General features: G+C 37.0%; 2 protein-coding genes across 2 annotated transcripts; both read right to left on the bottom strand.

Moving 5' to 3' along the window:
* Positions 1-7,397, bottom strand: LOC103716919 (L-asparaginase-like). The gene is given in 4 exon segments (XM_026808396.2): positions 1-3,297; positions 5,181-5,268; positions 7,195-7,221; positions 7,223-7,397. Coding segments are annotated over 4 exon segments (345 nt in total). The 5' UTR covers positions 7,274-7,397; the 3' UTR covers positions 1-3,118.
* Positions 7,398-11,596: 4,199 nt separating this feature from the next.
* Positions 11,597-14,974, bottom strand: LOC103716918. The gene is made up of 4 exons (XM_008805119.3): positions 14,800-14,974; positions 14,508-14,644; positions 12,348-12,452; positions 11,597-12,257 (listed from the first exon to the last, which is right to left on the bottom strand). Exons 1-4 carry the CDS (start codon positions 14,875-14,877, stop codon positions 11,825-11,827), a joined length of 753 nt encoding a protein of 250 aa, XP_008803341.1. The 5' UTR covers positions 14,878-14,974; the 3' UTR covers positions 11,597-11,824.
* Positions 14,975-17,191: the final 2,217 nt, after the last annotated feature.

Raw genomic sequence — 17,191 nt, 5'->3', positions numbered from 1 at the left:
TGCAGAAAACTGATAAATTTTATTTTACTGCAGACTGCATCATGGTCATCTTGCATCATAGTCATCTTCCAGAGGCAATGGGGTAATCAAACTTCTTATATCACACATACAAGTTCCTCGACTGGTTTACCATACATATCGATTTCTTGTCTGTGTACTGATGTATGACCATCGACTGTGGATTTGACGATGATGTCCGATGGAAGCATCATCCTACAGGCTATAATTGGGTTCATGTAAACATCCTCACCACCCAGGAGGCAAGCAATCCTTTTACAAGCGAAAGACAGTGCAGCTCCCTTGTTAAGAAACACTAACACCATTAAGTTCAGCTTGGGCTACTGCAGCATTGATTGCATCAACCACCTCCATCTTTCCCCTGCTTACCGCTTCATCCACTGGAGTCTGCTCATGGTTGGAGAATGATCACAGCAGCAAGCAATCAAGTAAGGGTGGAGAACATAATTTATTCATAGCCAACATCCTAAATGGTCAAATAAATATATCTATAAAAGAAATAAGGTAGGAATACCTGTTCAGAACACTTACGCTAGCTCCTCTCTGGATCAAAGTCTCGACCACCTAAAGTTCATTCGTTTCCCTTGACTAAGAGTTCACAGGAGCGCCTCCAAGTTTCTCAAAGAAAAGACACTACCGATAACAGCTTGCAATAGTTTGAGATACTCGTAAACTAATTGCATATTTTTCATGATTTTCTTTTATCATCGAAGTGTCATGTTGGTTTACCAATTCCTTGAGCATTATTAGATTTCAGTTAGAAGTTTTTTGTACTAATCTTGCATAACACATCATCTGTAAGTATGGTGCAAACAAGCTGAGATGACTGACCTGGTCAGGCTTGGCTAAGTCAAGCTAATTGATGTTCAAACTCATCTCAAGATTGACTGAGCTGAAGCATATGTGCTCAAGCTTGGCATGATTCATCATTTGTGATCAAGGCAAGGTCGAACTTGAATCAAGTTTGACTTGCCAAAAGAGTCGATCTCCAGTAGACTTTTTTTTAAAAAACTTAATAAGGTGGTTAAAGCAGAAAGAATAACTTTGTGTTAGAAAGAGGTGGATAAGGAGATATAAAACAGAAATGTGCAGTGTAGATGGGAGTACCCTCGAGAACAATCTCCAGCATAGTCTCCAGCCCTGTAGAGCAGCACATGAGTAGAAAATTCCCAAGTGTCATGAAGCAGGGGCAAGTAGCAGTCCTGGGCTTAAAGCGTTTGACATTGGAGCTAGTGGGATTAGGGGGATGACTCCAGCAATGGGGCAAGCACATTATCCAATGATGCAGTGAGGCGAGCATGAGAAGCAGAGAAGGCAGAAGGCCAATAGGGGAGATGGCAGGGTGACAGGAATTGGGGAGATGATCTCTGGTGGTGTTGTGTGCTGGCAAGGACAATCTCTAATTATCGGCAAGTTGAGACAAGACTAAGAGATGGGGGGAAGCAAAAGGCTAGAGAAACTCGAGTACAAGATTTTAAACATGAAATATAAGACAAATTATCCTCACTTCCTATATACCAAACAAGCCAAGTACAATGTTTTGTTCCTGCTCCTCTGGGCCTGAGCTATACATGAATAGCCTGGTTCAATTGGAAGCAAGATCGAAGGAACCGATACCGGGCACCGTACCGATTTTTCGGCGGTATGAGTCAATACAGGCCGTGCTGGGCCTGTACCGACGAGGGCATGGTATTGTGGAAGAGAGGAAAAGAGAGAGAGAAGGGAAAGAGAGAGGGAGAGAGGTTGAAGGAGGGTGGCGGACGCCAGCGGAGGGTCGCGGGGGACCGGCGGAGGCTGTGGCAGGTGAGGCCACGGCCGGTTCCCTTGTTTCGAACGAAACAAGGGTCCGACAGCGGCCTCACCTGCCGCAGCCTCCGCAGGCCCCCTGCGGCCCTCCCTCTCCCTCCCTCTCCCGCTTGTTCTTTCTTTCCTTCTCCTTCTTCAGCTTTGGCAACGGGTCTCGTTTCCGTTACCAGAACCGTACCGATGAGCCACCGGTACTGTCCGGTTTGGGACAGTTCTGCTAACCTATCTACAACCTCCTACTCCACAATGCTTGATCTCCTTAAATCTCTTGGTTCTAGTGCAGAGCCTTCTCAAGTCCATATAAAATCTTCCTTTGTTAATTTGGTCCGTTGTACCAATATTCTTGACAATTAGTCAACATCCTCACAGTGTTGGTCATCAGAGAACCTTTGATGAACTAAATGGTTTAATACGTAAGATATGCACCACCAAATACCAAGGAGCTGTGCATAGATGTCTTTCAGATCTTGCTCTACATGAAGCCATTTTCTTATATGGAGTGATGACATGGCTGACCCTCTGCTAGTCATAAATGAAATGAAATCCTCAAAGTAAATGAAATTTGTACTGATTGACGCTTATTCCTTATCTAATAGGATATTAACATAATATAATTTAATCCAAGGATTTAAGTCCTGGTGGGATGGCAGGGTGTCCTACCATTCTGAGGGTTGGGATGGGACAGCACCAGGATAGGACATTCACCATCCTGAGTGTTGGGACATGGCATGCCCCATTCTACCCAAAATCGTGTTGCCCACATCCACAGGATTGGAATCATTGTATTAATCTCTAACTAGAAATTAATTTCTCAATGCTAATTGACTAGACTTTATGCATTTCAATAAACAAAAACATTGAGGAGAACGCATCAACCTAGTGTCACTAAACAAAACAGATAAATCTTACTTTCAACATTTGAAATGATTTTTGTTGCATCTAATAGCTTTTGCATTTCAACTCTCATGATCATTTGTCCTATGTGCTGAAATATAGGATCAGCAACTCCTGGTTTACACAAATGTCCATCATAAGGAATTCTTTAACTTCTGTATTGGTTGCACAAAATAAAAATACAGCTAAACATTATTGAAATCAAATTTAACAAAACACAATCTGCTGAGCGGTAACTACTGCCATAATTATGATGTTGATTTCAGAGAATCTCCAAAAACAACTGAAGCGTTCTATTTAAGAAGGAAAAATCATGCTCAATACAGAGTGCAACATTTTGACCGCAAGACATGAAAAGAGAGTATATTCAAAATTGCATAAAATCATCAAAACAGATTGTTCAAAGGTGACCATTAGCTTTCTGAAAATAATGATTATAGAAGAGATCTTTGTAATTGATCTGTTTATTATAGTAATTTGGTAGCAAAATGTTCTTATACAATTGCCTCCTCACCACTCCATTATTTATAAGATACTCCACAATATCTAGATGCCCATTAGCAGCAGCCATATGAAGAACTGAAAGTAAACAAAAGTAAAATAAATTACTGAATAACAGCTTTTTAAAGAAATAGAATTCAACAAGGATTAACATTTTAACAATCAAGTAATATGAGCAAAATGATAAATAAAATATGATATTGGTGATCTCACATAAGTTCTTGGATGACATAACTAAGAAGCATGTGCATTACCAGAGATATCATTAGGGACCTTGAAAATCAAATGGAAACCATATTGAATAGAGCTTTAGAGATTGTACACAAGTAGTATAAGATAGAGATGTTATACGGATCATGGCATAATCTAGAGAACTGAAAACCTAGTCAGTATTGTAACTTGGCCAAGCAACATTGGCATAAGACCATTTTTTTGACAACTAGGATTTTCTTATTCTAATTTGATTCATTTTAGGAGCAATTTAGCGAACCTTGTTTTGATTTTGATCTAAGAGACTAGTGAGATGCACCATGCAAACCAGCACAATAAGGAGGATCTGATGTTGAAAACCCAAGATCTGAACAATATACAAAAAACTGCCTAAGTAAGGCAGAAATATAGGTATCAAATCACACCATTTTTCCTTTCACCAACTTATTATTCATTCATGTTTACTCTATGTGGAAACAATAAGTATGATTAATTTAATCAAGTCGCAAAATGAAATTGTCAATTTTCTTGTTTTTAGTGGCACCATGAGTCTTTTTGTTTTTTAAGAAAAAAATGCTCTATGAGTCATAATCAGTGCAGTTGTGCTCTTTCCCCTATTCATTTATACATGAAAAAATTAAGAAAATCTTGATGGTCAGGTCCTAGTTATATGAGCTTAAATTGTGCAAGTGCCAACAAGGTACGTCCCCTTATAAGCAACATGATCTGCAGGTTTCATAATGAGCCCCTCTCGTTCCCACTGATGCCTTGGCGAGAAAGTTGACACCAAGTTAAACAATGGATATTGCCCAAAGGTCAACTCTCAACAATCCTCACTCTTCCTTGGATCCTACTTTCAGAGCCCTAAGGCTTACAAATGCTTGCTGATTAGGTGGTCAGCTGAGATTCATGGGCTTCATTTTTCAGGTAGCAATCTAACATAAAGGAGATTGCCTAAAGAGAGTAATAGAATAGAACAACTTTCAGATAATTTAGCCTTCATAATGGATTTTAGATTCATGTCTTGTAATGAAGACTTACAACATAGTCCTGTTACCTAGTATTTTCCTACACACTTCACCTACTATAAAAGTTTGCTACGAGAATTTATAGCTCAAGACAAGTCACCTGAATCCAATATTATATTGTAGGTGTCAAAATGCTATCCAGATTATCGCCAATTTAGTAGAAGCCAGCAAATCCAACTAGAACCATATCAATTGATGTTTTTCTTCATTTGCTAAAAAGTGGCCATCATGTAGTATAATTACTCATATTCATGATCTGTAATTTCCATTTAATAAGTGAATCTAAATTGTTCATGATATATTATAAATTTACAAATAAATCGATATTGTATCCTTCAGACAACAACTTTTTACTAAGAAAAGAAAAAAGGGTTAAACTCAAAGATCAGCAACATAGTTGAGCTCATAAAACTGCTTAATATACTTATTTTTTCAGGTTGCCTTTATCAACAATATTGAAATCATAAAGTTAGACTTTCACTTTGGGAGCTCTAGAAGTCCAAGTCCCACAAACACCTATTGATTGGAATTCAGTATGCCTTTTTGACTTCCAGTTTTGCATAAAAGTCCACATCTATCAAAGATGCCCTACATTCCTTTCCATGAAGCATAAGATAAATAGTAGTAGTAGTAGTAGTACGAAACTTAAAAACAAATTTGATGGATTTAATGGTTACCAACAAACTAAGATAAATTTCAGTTGAAACAATTTGAAGATCTAACCTGTTCGTCCTTGAGAATCTCTGGAGTTAAGAGAAACACTTGTGGAAGATAAGCTTGCCACATCTTCAATGTCATCATATCTAGCAGCCTGAAACAAAAAATGATGATATCCAAACAATTAAATAAACATTTGTCCCATTTGAAAATAGCTAAAAATTGTAGTATGCAAATGCTGAGTGGCAAATTCACAAAACATAATAAATGCTCAAAACTTCTTCACTCACTCAATGTTTTTTGAAATATATATAGGCAATGGAAAATGAAGTTATATGAACTGGAAAAAAGAGAGGAAGAGTATGTGATAGAGAGAGAGTAGAAGTTGAAGTAAAAGAAGCAAAAATACATTTTCTAACCTTTTAGTGTAATAAAAAGTGAAGATATTTTAGCTTCATCATTATCAAAACTACTTTTTGCATCAACCTAGCATCTGTCGTGAAGCAAAACATTAAGTAGAGAAGACTCCATGGAAGGATTAAGTAAACATTTTTTTTTCTTTTTGAGCATACAGTACTAAAGCACTGGATTGAGAAAAACGATTAGCTATCAACTTGATGCCAACCTTCTAAAAGCTGTCTCAAAATTTCGGATCAAGGTAACTTAAGGCAACAGATGGACCTCCCACAAAACCAAATGAAACCAAATGATTTTGTTCAGTACATTGGATACTGATGTGGGAAGGGCCTGAATTTAGTCCCATACCGGCTAGGCAGCGGAAAGGTCTGCGCCTTATAAGGAGGAAAAACTTCCTTTCTCACGAGGCGACTTTTGAAGGGCAAAACCGTGCGGGTATCCCCCCGCCAGCGCTGGACGCGTGGGCCGGAAAAAATTTCCTCCGTAGCGCTGGACGCGCGGGCCGGAAAAAATTCTCCCCGTAGCGCTGGACGCGCGGGCCGGAGTCTCAGAGCGGACAATACCTCGTGGGGGACGCGGGCCGTTCTCTGTCATCAGTTGGTTGGGACTGTGCTGTTGTCGGGTCGGAAGGCCCACAACAGATGGCGTTAGAAGGAGGATTCGCCCGCACATAGAAACTCTCCCTGGGCCTGGGGGGCTATCACGGGTAAAACCGGCACAGGATCTTCCCGCTGGGGGGGCTATGATGTGGGAAGGGCCCGAATTTAGTCCCATACCGACTAGGCAGCGGAAAGTTCTGCGCCTTATAAGGAGGGAAAACCTCTTTCTTCACGAGGCGCCTTTTGAAGGGCAAAACCGTGCAGGTATCCCTCCGTCAGCGCTAGACGCGCGGACCGAAAAAAATTCCCCCCATAGCGCTGGACGCGCGGGCCGGAGTCCGAGAGCAGACAATACCTCGTGGGGGATGCGGGCCGTTCTCTATCGTCAGTTGGTTGGAACTGTGTTGTTGTCGGATCGGAAGGCCCGCAACAGGTACATTATCTTCACCCTTCTGATTACCAATCCTAAAAATATACAGTGTTTAACACTGACATCAATTGGTACCAGAGATAAATTTGATCCACAAAAAAAGAGAAAGAAAAGAAAGCAGCTTTCGGGTGCTGCATGCTAATGATCTTCAAATTTATACGCCATTTCCATCAGAGAAAGCTATGCATGCAATAGCATAGATACTGAGCCTTCCATATTTCTTCTTTTAAAAGAGAACAGGATTATAAGATGAAGAAAGAATCCACTTCCATTCTAGGAGCAAACACTCTTAAGTAACCAACTCCATATAGATTCTTTCCTATAGAAGGATCCATTGCCACCCACTAAACAATAGGGTACACCAGTAACGGAAATGCGAAATAATCTAACAGAGTAGTCCTAGCTCAACCAAGCATGAGGAATTCCCATGCCAACCTTTCTTGCATAAACCCAGAGCCTCCTGCCAGACAACCTTTCCTGAATAAGGAATTCCCATTCATTTGATTTCAGTACTACAGAAGAAGGCTAAAGAAAGCAGAATAGGAGAATCCCAAATTGCATGTCACTTGTTTGAGAAAATGCCTCAGAGAGAAAGGGTTACGAAAAGTGCAGCAAAAGAGCGAGGGGAATGGACCTCGAGCAAGGCCTGGACTTGGTCGGGGGGTGGTCTCGCTGGGACCCGGCTGCCGCGCGGCATCCGACGCCGTGTCCATCGCCTCCTTCCTTCTCAAGAAAAGAAAGAGCACAAGTTTTAGAAGACGGGATGGAGGAAAGTATCAGAAAATAATTCGGATTTTGAGGTGCCGTACGCGGGTTGAGGATTTTGATTGTTGAGAGCCATTGCGGGTGGCTGGCAAAATTTTGAATGCAATCGGAGTTGTTTTGATTCCGGGTATCCCCACCCATACCCGTACCCGGCCAACCAGCTACTAAGGCCCTGTTTGGGGGAGCTGTTGGCAGTAGAGCTGTTGGAAGTAGAGCTGTCTGAAGTAGAGCTGTTATAAAAAGCTGTTTGCTATTTGGTAACTACATTCGTAAAGTGCTGTGGTACTTTGTTTTGTGTTTGGTAAACAAACTGAGAAAGTACTTTTATATGACAAAATTATCATAAAGGACATTGCATAGTATTATACAACACAACATAATAAAACATAACATAAATTAATACATAAATATACGATATAGTATAATATTATTGTAATATAAAATAATATTATGTTAATATAGCATAATAGTAATATAATTATTAGAGTAAATTAATATTTGATAATATAACATAATATTAAATTATTTAACATAACATATTAATGTATTATGATATAATGTAATATATATTATATTTATAATATAATACAATAATAAAAGTATAAAATATTATAATTATTAGTATAAATTAATTTCTCATAATATAACATAATATTAAATTATTTAAAATAACATATTAATGTATTATAATGTAATGTAATATAATACAATATTTATAGTATAATACAATAATAAAGGTATAAAATATTATAATTATTAGTATAAATTAATTTTCCATAATATAACATAATATTAAATTATTTAACATACCATATTAATGTATTATGATATAATATAATATGATATTATATTTATGGTATAATACAAAAATAAAGGTATAAAATATTATAATTATTAGTATAAATTAATTTTTCATAATATAACATAATATTAAATTATTTAACATAACTTATTAATGTATTACGATATAATATAATATGATATTATATTTATAGTTTAATACAAAAATAAAGGTATAAAATATTATAATTAATATTATAAATTAATTTTCCATAATATACCATAATATTAAATTATTTAAAATAACATATTAATGTATTATAATGTAATGTAATATAATACAATATTTATAGTATAATACAATAATAAAGGTATAAAATATTATAATTATTAGTATAAATTAATTTTCCATAATATAACATAATATTAAATTATTTAACATAACATATTAATGTATTATGATATAATATAATATTATATTATATTTATAGTATAATGCAAAAATAAAGATATAAAATATTATAATTATTAGTATAAATTAATTTTTCATAATATAATATAATATTAAATTATTTAACATAACATATTAATGTATTATGATATAATATAATATGATATTATATTTATAGTATAATACAAAAATAAAGATATAAAATATTATAATTATTAGTATAAAATAATTTTTCATAATAATTTTTCATAATTTTTTATAAAATAATTTTCCGCGGTCCAGGGGCTCTTCTTCATGGTCCACGCTCGAGGAGGACCTCAACGTGGGCCGCGAGGTTGATGATAAAAAAAAAACAATAAATTGATTTTGGAAGGTATAGAAAAGGATTAAAATTTTTTTCTTCTAAAATGTGGTTCAAGAGATGCATACAAAAATTGAAAAGAAAAATATCTTTTCTTACGGAAGGGAGTCTGACGGCTTGGGTTCTTGGCTCCAGCATATTTTTAGGTTTATACAGGGATAAACTATGTAATTATGTTATTTTAATATGGACATTTTTGTCAAAAATATAGCTTTCCGAAAAAGCTGAAACAGCTTCCTCCCAAAAGCTCCAAATTGGAGCTTCCTCCCAAAAGCTGTTTTCAGCTTCCCGCAAAAGCTGAAACAGCTTTTTGAAAAATTTACCAAACATAGTTTTTTATCTAAAAGTACTTTTGGAGGGCCAGAAAGTGCTTTCTGGCCCTCCAAAAGTTCCCCCAAACAGGGCCTAAATTCAATATCATTTCATAGCTCTCTAATTTTTTCACACAGTCCAATTCACTAAGAAAAAATTTATAGATAGTGATAGAGAGGATAAGCTGTGAGATTGTACTTCAGCTAGTTTTATTTTTGATTAGTACGTTTGTCGTATATTATAAAATTCTTAATTTATTATGATATGATGATATAGTTAAGTTAAATTTTATTTTATTATTTGTGATCTTGATATATATCATATGATGACACGTGAAAACTTTAATCAATTGGTGGGGATATGTGAGGACTCATACGGGCATGTGTTTAGTCCTATATCAGTTATTTATTGGATAGATAACTAATTTTTTTGGACGAGATTCAAAATTGTTATAATGGTATTAGAGCGAATTCGACTCATAGCTTATGTGGACTAGGGGACACTTAGCACAGGTTTATGAAAACTAATCATAAGCCAATTGTAGTGCTTGTGATTAGATTTGAATGGATTTAATTTCTTACTCTGAGTTGAACGTCAAGGCTTGAATGGAGGAAGTATGTGAGGGGATCCGTGCGGGCGTATCTTTAGTCCCATATCGACTAAACATTGTGAGGTCCTGGGTTGTTATAGAATTGAAAATTAAATTGCCATAAAAAACCCAATGCAATAAAATGTAAAAGTGAAGGAATCATATGGTTTGATCAAAGCCAAAGACATCCTTTTCGCTCATCAACACTTCAACTCAAACTACCAAAGACACATGGTATGGGATCCAAAAAAAAAAAAACGATAAAAAACAAGCATCAATTTGATGTGCGGCAGATTAGGTACAAGTTAACATATTATACTTGATAGATAAAAAAGTTGTACATATGCTAGTCCAACTTTTCAGACTTCAAAGCGCATAGAATTATTGAGATAACAAAATATAAAAATAAATTATTTATCCATTATACAAGGGAAAATAGTTACTCTTTGCTGCTTATGAAAAATTTGTTGTTTTTATGTCCTTTCTATGGTCGGTTGGTCCATCATCATTAACCAGTTGATAGTCGGTGTTTTCCATTTTTTGTGCTGGCTATTACCCTTCAGTGAATTAAATGTATGATGACATGGATATTTACTTCATCTATATAGTAACAAAATCTGTAAGACTAGATGAAATGTTTTGCAATATTTGATATTTAGAAATGGTTATCATATTCCTAGAAGAAAGTGGAGAAAGTTTCCCTTCAGCCCATCACCATAGCAAAAGTTTTTTTCACTCCATTGCTATAGCATCGAATGTTGTATGAATGCCAGAAAGATTCACTCATTAGCAGACATTGAGAGAACATGGAATGGAGTTCCAAATCATGTTCCATCTCAGATCTGTCAAAATCCTGGCTGAAATAATGTCCTGAGTTCCTGGAGGAGACAGCTACTCCAGAACTGCAGAGTTAATGCATGGAACCCATGCCGTAGATTAATGCATGATGAGTTCCCTGAAACATCAAAACACATATAAAACAATGCAAACTGCAAGACCTGTACTGCATAAGCTGTTCTTGGATGACAACTTGGAGCCTAACTTGGTAAACAGCTGCCATTTGTGCGTGGTTCTGCCCCACTTCATCATCGAACATGCATATAGAAAAATGAGAATGTTGAACTAAGTGGCCAATTTCCGGGTCGCAAAGCTCCCAATATAGATCAACAACTCTACCCATTATTTCGCCTTGATAACTTGTTCTCATGAAAACTTTTGTCAGGTTTCATTGACAACAAGAGAGACATACCGAACGACTGTATGAAGTGAGAAATCTTTATCTCTATGGATCTCAGAGAAGGTGATCCTGAGAGCTGCAACTTAAGACATTTGTCTCACCCACAATCACATTAGCCAGACAACAGAGAAGATAGTTAATGCTACCATGCATAGACAATTTTATGATTCTTCAGTGGAAAAAAAGAAAAGAATTGGTTGTAGTCCAGAAAACCACATGTATATGCAAAGAATGATACAGCCACACAAGTCTCTCCCCCCCCCCCCCCCCCCCCCCCGTGTATGCATGTGCGTGCGTGCGTGCGTGCGTGCATATATATACACATATATATATTCCCCTTGGCTCAAATGCCTCTCTTGCTGTGCTTAGCAGATTAAATTCATATAAAGGTGTCTTTGACTTAAAACATAGGAGCAAGACTGCCACGGCATTCTTCATATAATCTTATGATACATTGGCCATAGAGACCTGACTATCATCAAATGCACGATCCTCATCATGTCATCAAAGATCAGAAACCACCAAGAAGAAGCACATCCACTTGTTAAATGGGTATAGGCAATGATATCATGAACCAGGATAAAATTACAGAAGTAACATTTTAAATCCTAACAGAAGTAGCATCTGTGATGTGAAGATGCTTACTTGCATATGGTGACCACTGTCACAACACTTTATGCTGAATTTAGAAGGTTAACATACTGTACAAATGCAGCTGAGTTGCCATCTTACAAAGAAAGGCTGCATGATTAATTCTTGAAGTAGAAGATCACTTGCAACCCAACCTCTGCAAGTGCTGCTGGTGCTTGGCTGCAGCTGCTTTGTCTGCAGCTTCTCGCTTCAGCGCCCTTTTTGCGCGTCGACCTGTTGCATCTTTAGATGGCTCCTTCTTCTTGGGGCACTGGGATGGACCGGCACCAGAGTCATCCAAAAATTGTCGATTGACAGGTCGTGCTTCCTTCCTTCCTGCCCTCACATAACCATTGTCACCCCACCTCCTGTTACCAATACGAATACTTGACGAGCCACCAATATAGTAAGATTCATCTATCTCATCATCATCATCATCTTGATCATCATAATACTGGGCATAGTCATGAGGCTCCGCAGATGCCTCTTCTTGGGTCTGTACTGTCAGAGGCACAAACCAAGTAGCTCGAAGGAGAAGGCAAACACTCTCCTCAAACATATAGTCATGAATACTGAGTGAAGAAATAATGTTACAGCATTAGCATAAATTCAAGTTCGGTGACCACACTTTCTCAAAAGGAAACATGCAAAAGTGGTATTACCAGCCATCAAGTGAGCGGTGAACATGGAGGGACTCAAATGGATGCTTGCACTGAGGGCAAGAAGGCTTCTGATTGTACGTTGCCCATCTCAAGATACATGTCACACTGCTCAATGCAAACGATGGCCATCATAACATTAGCATCACATGCAATTGAAGGACTTATCCCAAGATATGCCTTCCATGTTGAGATCAATAAATCTATATGTAGTTGCATAAATTCAACTTCAGTAATCATGCTTTGCAAACATAATACGTTATAATAATACACCTTCAAAGGTTGGCCTTGACTGGCATTACATGTATGCCTGAACTGCAATTTGCCAGGATGGTTGCCATAGTAAAATTTAGAACTTTAACTCATGAGCAAACCTGATCAGGACTCAAAATAGTAGCATTGGGAAACTCAACATCTCAGACATCCAAAAATACTAGCTTTCAGAACATGCATAGTTCTAATGTTAGTGTATAACAACTATTATTAGACATACAGAATTATGTGACTTCTTTTTCAATGGTCATACTCTTGGAGAGTGTCAACTACAATTCTCTTTTCTTAATTGGAGAACACCAACTCTGACTCCCCAGCATTACTTTTAAAAAAAAGGTATATCTGACAGGGTAGCAATATCCGTTATCAAATTCCACAACCACAATAGGAGATGAGGGCAAACTGGTAAAGAAAAGGAGAAGTGTGTGAATATGTTATTCACACAAGAGTTTGGTTTTATGTGTGCGTGCATGCCCTGTTGTTTTCATGCATGTGCATATGTGCAAGCATGCATTTGTTACCATATTTTGTCCCATAGCTCTCAAAACAGTTTTTGTGATTAGTAACCACTCGTCAATCCTTAAGCCTTCAAATGATTTTATCTGTTTTAACAGACTATTAGATGGTTGAGATGTAAGGAAAAGTACTATGTAATTATGACAAAACTTACTGGAAGTGACTTTGTATAAAATGATTATTAAACTTACTAAACTTTTGAACATAATGATCTGGAACGTGACATTATCATCAAGCTTATGAGTAAAAAGGGAAGGGGGAAGATTATGAGCAAGTACAAAGGCCCAACTTATGATAATTTTATGATGACAGCAATGAGAGAAAGGGATAAAAAGAAAGCTTAAGTTAGATCTTCACTCACAAGAGAGTACATTGAAATGATTTAGAAAGGGAGAGGACAAAAAAGGAGAGAAATCAAGGTGGAATGTGATAGTTTCATCACGCAAGGAACGGGAAATGAAGAAAAAAAAATAGAGGATTATATTCGGATGATTTTATGATGACAGCAATAAGAAAATAAGGGATATAATGGAAGTTTCAGTCAGCTTTTCACATACAAGAGAGTGCATTGGAATGAATTAAGAAGGGAGAGTATGTACAACCACTATTCTCTTTAGTTATCATATATGCAACTAAATCAAAGTTCATATGCTTTAAATAAAATCCAACTAAACAAGATATGCATCAAGCAATCGACCTTCTATAACTAATAACTCATATGACCTTGAGAACAACATATCCCTTTGAGTACAATTTTTGGCATGGCTTGTTCCGTTTTGATTTTTGAACAGTTGGATGATGTCATTTGAAAGATGATCTCTTTCTTAAGAGCCAGCCAAGCCAACCTAATATCAACTTTGTTATATCATAAAAATATTCATAAAAGGCTTTCTAAATATTCATAACACCTATGCCATAATTTTGCAAATGAACTCGGCAATCAAACCCTTTTACACAGTATTTTCGCTTTTCATCCACCCCAATGTGAATTTTTCGTTCTTCATAATCCAAATCTTATCTACACTACCAATAATTCCAATCTTTAAGTAGATTTTTTTTTTTTATTTACCTTCTCGTGGAAAACGATATTTCTCCATCTAATTCTCCACTACAAAAATTAACCAAAAAAATATCTTTCTAAAACATACAAACACATAAACATCAGTGGGTTCCTTCTGCTTAAATTTATCACATATCCATAACCAACACAAACCATAGCAGCAATTTAAAAATAAAATATCAACTAATTTAACCAAAAAAAAATCCCTTTTTGCATTTAGATGGAAATACCGCTACAAGCATCACAAACCTAATACTAGAATTAACAAAGCCAGCGTAAAATTTTTCAGAAACGAGAAGTTCTTTTAGACAAACCAGTAAGAATGCTCGCAACCTTTTACAAGCGCCGTCTCCTGAAGAACAATCTTCTCCAAACATATCGCACAGAACCCGAAATCAGCAGCCGATCCACACGAATCATCACCTTCTATCCCCTTCGCTTCATCACCCACCTAACCTCAAATCACCCCAAAAACACCAAGAAATCAAGAAAACCCCTACCAAAACCAAATCAAAAACCTCGACAGATCCGGAACACCGATTCCTCCAAGAACGCAGATCCATCTAAAGAAATCAAAAGACAACAACATGGACATGGATCGATTACCTGTTCGTGGGATGGCGGTAAGAGGGCGATCTCGCGCTGGTCCTCCATGGGGGCCGCAAGGCTGGGCGAGGTGGACATAGAAATGTGGGGACGAAGGAGGGGAGAGGAGAAGAGAGAAGCGGGTTCGGGGCTTCCCCGGGGAAGACCAAGGAAAGATGCGGTGGTTTATTCGTCGAATAAAAAAGCTAATAACATTTTTCTCTTTATCCCATTTCATCTATTTTCTTTAGCGGGTCGGATGGTGACCCGATCCGTTTAACCTATTTACAACCTATTTAATCTAATTAAAAAATTAACTAATAATTTAAATAGCTTGTTAAAAATTTATTTAAACTATTTAACCACAGAAATATATTTTTCCCACTAGAATTTTTTTTAAAGCTAATATTTAGATATAGAATCACTTTGGCCACTATGAGTATTCAGAAGGATCACCAACTTGATGTGGATCACTTTAGCTACTACGAGTATTCAGGAAGATCACCAAACTTGATGTGAAATACTTTGACGATTACGAGTATTCAAGAGGATTATCATGCTCGATATGGAACAATTTAGCTACTACGAGTATTCAGGAGGATCACCAAACTCGATGTGGATCACCTTTGGTCACTACGAGGATCAAAGAAGATAGGAGATCCCTGCCGAGGGTCGTGGTGGACAGTGCTACTTGTCTAGCTACTGAGATCATTGCCACCATCAGGGTACCACCTCCGGGGTGGGCTAGGGACATTTAGGGTTCCCACCTTGCTGTTACAGCATCTCGAGTGATATTTGTCTCCTGTGAACTCCCACCCCCTGGCTACCTCAAGGTGAACTTTGATGCCAGTGTCTCGGCTGGTGGAGATAGAGGAGGGATTGGTTTCGTGATTCGGGATCATGAGTCCAGGCTAGTTGTGGCAATCGGACGACGTACTTGCGATATGATGGCTATTGGAGCCGAGCTGAGGGTTGCGTAGGAGGGAGTCACCTATGCGAGGAGGACTTTAAGGGCAAATAGCATTATTCTGGAGGGGGACTCTACTATAGTGACTAAGTGGATTTGTGACGTACGGTGCAGGGGGGATGGCTACCCTATACTCAGGGATATATAGATGTTGGTATTAGGATGCCACTCGATATAGGTTATCCATGTGTTTCGAAAAGCGAACAGGGCTGCAGAATAGGTCGCCTCCTTTGTTGCTCATCATTCTGGAGAGGTGCTATAGACTGAGATTGCAGGCGCCCCGTTACGTTTGCATCATTTTTTTTCTCTTGATGCTGAGGGTAGCGCTCATGCTTGTTTGATGTGAACTACCGATGTACCAAAGAAAAAAAGAAGATCACCAAACTCGATGTAGAACACTTTGCCCACTACGAGTATTCAAAAAAATCATCAAACTCGATGTGGAACTTTTGCCCACTACAAGAATTTACAAATATCACTAGACTCGAAGTGGACCACTTTAGTCACTATAGATATCCAGAAGGATCACCAAGTTCGATATAAATCATTTTGGTTACTACGAGTATTCAGAAGGATTAATAGACTCGATGTGGAATACTTTGACCGCTACGAGAAAGGCTGGATAGGGTTCGGGAGTGAGATCCACTACATCAGAAAGCCGAATCGCATGCTAAATTTTAGGAGGCCATAACTTGGTCATATGATACTCGATTGAGATGATATTTTTTTTGAAATTGGGTATCTTTTCAGATCTATAACTAAGAGTTTGAATTATATGAAATTCCATCATTTAGACCCAAAAATGGACCGGTCAAACCATTTTTTTTTTTTAAGTAAGACTTTGACCAAGCATAGCTCTCTACCTGATTAAAATTAGGCAAAATGATAGAAAGCAAAGTTGATGTAGAAATCGATATGTATCTCCTCAAAATTTTTATCTATTTCTAAAAGATTTCTACTAAAGATATTTATTTTAGAAAAAAATAGTCATACTAGGTTTAGAAAGAGGAATCCGACCTAAATTGTGTTAGAATGTACCTCACATTATAAATAGAGGCTATGTATCTTATTTTTTTCATGATCAATAATAAAAAAAAGAGGACTTAAATCCTACTTTCGCAATATTTTATCTTATTCTTGTTATCTTCTAAGAGATTCGAGTTGAATGGTTTGAAGAAAATCTTTCTTCTTCTCGATCGAATCATATATCAATAGTTTCTTTGGTTTTGGATGGGACAATGTCATTCATTGTATGATTTTCGGTATAAATATATAAGTACATATTTCTTTATTATGTATGCATATCGAATGTCGATGATTTTGATTAAAATTTGGTAAGAAATATAGTAATAAATTATAGAAAAACTTATAGTGACATCTCCTCAACTTTAGATGTATCATAGAGACACCCTCTCAACTATAAAAAGCTTTAAACTGACCTTTCAA

This window comes from Phoenix dactylifera, unplaced genomic scaffold (genome assembly GCF_009389715.1).
Source record: "Phoenix dactylifera cultivar Barhee BC4 unplaced genomic scaffold, palm_55x_up_171113_PBpolish2nd_filt_p 000026F, whole genome shotgun sequence".
In the NCBI taxonomy this organism is placed as follows: domain Eukaryota; kingdom Viridiplantae; phylum Streptophyta; class Magnoliopsida; order Arecales; family Arecaceae; genus Phoenix; species Phoenix dactylifera.
The sequence above is the reverse complement of the archived record's forward strand: the minus strand, read 5'-3'. Positions and strand labels throughout refer to the sequence as shown.